Source organism: Aplysia californica, unplaced genomic scaffold (assembly GCF_000002075.1).
Source record: "Aplysia californica isolate F4 #8 unplaced genomic scaffold, AplCal3.0 scaffold00855, whole genome shotgun sequence".
In the NCBI taxonomy this organism is placed as follows: domain Eukaryota; kingdom Metazoa; phylum Mollusca; class Gastropoda; order Aplysiida; family Aplysiidae; genus Aplysia; species Aplysia californica.
The window spans coordinates 296,390-298,327 of NW_004798125.1; the positions used below are offsets into that span (position 1 = coordinate 296,390).

The 1,938-nt window shown below is 45.4% G+C and overlaps 1 protein-coding gene across 1 annotated transcript in view; it reads left to right on the plus strand.

The window, feature by feature from the left end:
- Positions 1 to 927: 927 nt before the first annotated feature.
- Positions 928 to 1,938, plus strand: part of LOC106013395 (spore coat protein SP60) — a 10,972-nt gene continuing 9,961 nt past the window's right edge. The window contains exon 1 of the mRNA XM_035972805.1: positions 928 to 1,549. Within this exon, the coding sequence (XP_035828698.1) occupies positions 928 to 1,549 (622 nt within the window). The remainder of the gene's footprint in view (positions 1,550 to 1,938) is intronic.

Here is a 1,938-nt window from a genome sequence, read left to right on the forward strand (position 1 = left end):
CCCCCTTCTTTCCTTTGTATGGTACGCACCTCTAATCGTCAGCATTAACATTTATTTACAAGTTGCTGTAAAATTCTTAACCCTATCCGTACGCCCTGGGGTCGTTTTGTACCCCCGGGATTGTATTTTTCACATTTTAGAATACTTCTAGTACGAAGATCTCTTTGAAACGTTCAGTACATTTGTATTCCTCAAAAAATAGTTTTGACAGACTGCTATGCAAAGCATACGGATCGGATTAACGAGAAAATTTCCTCTGTGGAAAGTGGTGGCACAGAGTTCCCCACGTCGTATCGATATGATAGTAAGATACGACGTACGGATAGGGTTAAGTGGTGGCACAGAGTTCCCCACGTCGTATGGATGCGATAGTAAAATATGACGTACGGATAGGGTTAAACCAGTTGCCCCTTCAGACAATGGTAGCTTTTTGATGAGGAGAGATCAGTTTGTTTGTTTGTTTGTTTTGTTTGGGGTTTTGTTTGGGGGGTTTTGTTGTGCTTGTTTGTTTGTTTGTTTGTTTTTCTATTCACCTGTCTGTTGTTGTGTTGTCATTACCTGGTACAAATGTATATTTTACTACATAATTATTTATTATGCTGATGGTTGGCGAGGAACTGCTGCTTTTTCCTTCCTTATCCTTCCTATTGTCATTTTCCTCTACTTCTTTTGTACGTTTGTCACTCTCTTGTGAACTGTTATTTCCGGGGTGCCTTGATAGTCGAAGCAGACTTTGTGCTGTTGAAGCTAGAGAGGTGAGCAGAGTAAGCCTGGTTCCCTGTTTAGATTTCTCTGTTGACATCCACCCCTTGGCGCTTATAATAATTATATATTATGACGTTATGCAGTTGCGAGCGCCGTAAAACCTTTCTAAAACCAAAACTGAAAGACCAACTCTTTCCAGGAACGACGTGTGAGTCTGTCAACATGAGCTGCCCCTTCCCATATCCGTGCGAGCCCCCAAAGCATCGGTGTGTGCCTGCCTGCACCAAGCAATGCCGAGAGGGCTTCAAGTGTGAGCATATCCATGCCCTCTGCCTTGCAAAGACGTGTCCACTCACGCAGACGTGCACTGACCTCCGACCCAACACCTGCGGCGACTTGCAGTGTCCGGCCGGGAAGGAGTGCAAGATGGTCAAATCCAAGTGTAGCCCTGACATGCCGTGTGAATACACGGAGAAGGCGGAGTGTCTTCCTGCCGTCTGCAGCCGAAAGTGTTACGGCGCCCGCAATAAATGTAAGCTCGTGACTACCTGCCCGTTTGACGGAACCCAGTGTACGCACCGACAGATGTGTGAGCGGCGACAGAAGCCTTGCCCAAAATGTCCACCTGGTTATGAATGCGCCTTGCGTAAACGATGCAGACGTTGCAGACCACGCCCAGTTTGTGTGTTCAGCCAGGGGGTGTGTCCCAGTGTGTCAGCCCAGGCACTTCCACTAGACTCCCTAGCTTGTAAGAAAGAGATACGGCGACGACCTCTGTGTGCTGAGGACATCGACTGTAAAAAATCTCGCAAATGTTGTACCTCCAAATGTGGTCGTAAGATCTGTAAGGTAGCACAGAAACCTTAGAATTGTTGGGGGTTATTTGTTTGCTTTTTTTGTGAAAGTCGCTGCTCACAATATGTCATAAATACTGGTTTTGTTATTTCTGCTTTTTTGTGTGTTTTTTTTTTGTTTGTTCCGTTTAGTTTTGCTTTGTTTCTCTTGCGAGGTGTGGGTTCAAGCCCTTCGTTTCTGATGGGTTTCTTGCTTTCTTAACGGTTTTACTTACCATTTGAGGGTCACGTGACACGTGTACACTGAGAAACATTTTCAGAAATAAACGTTCTCGGTTCCACGGTACAGAAAGACTTGAGTACTCTTTTTGTGTGTATCAATGACGAGTTCTGGCTTGTTTAAATTGTCGTCTTTGGCTGTATGGTTTGGAGGGGGGGG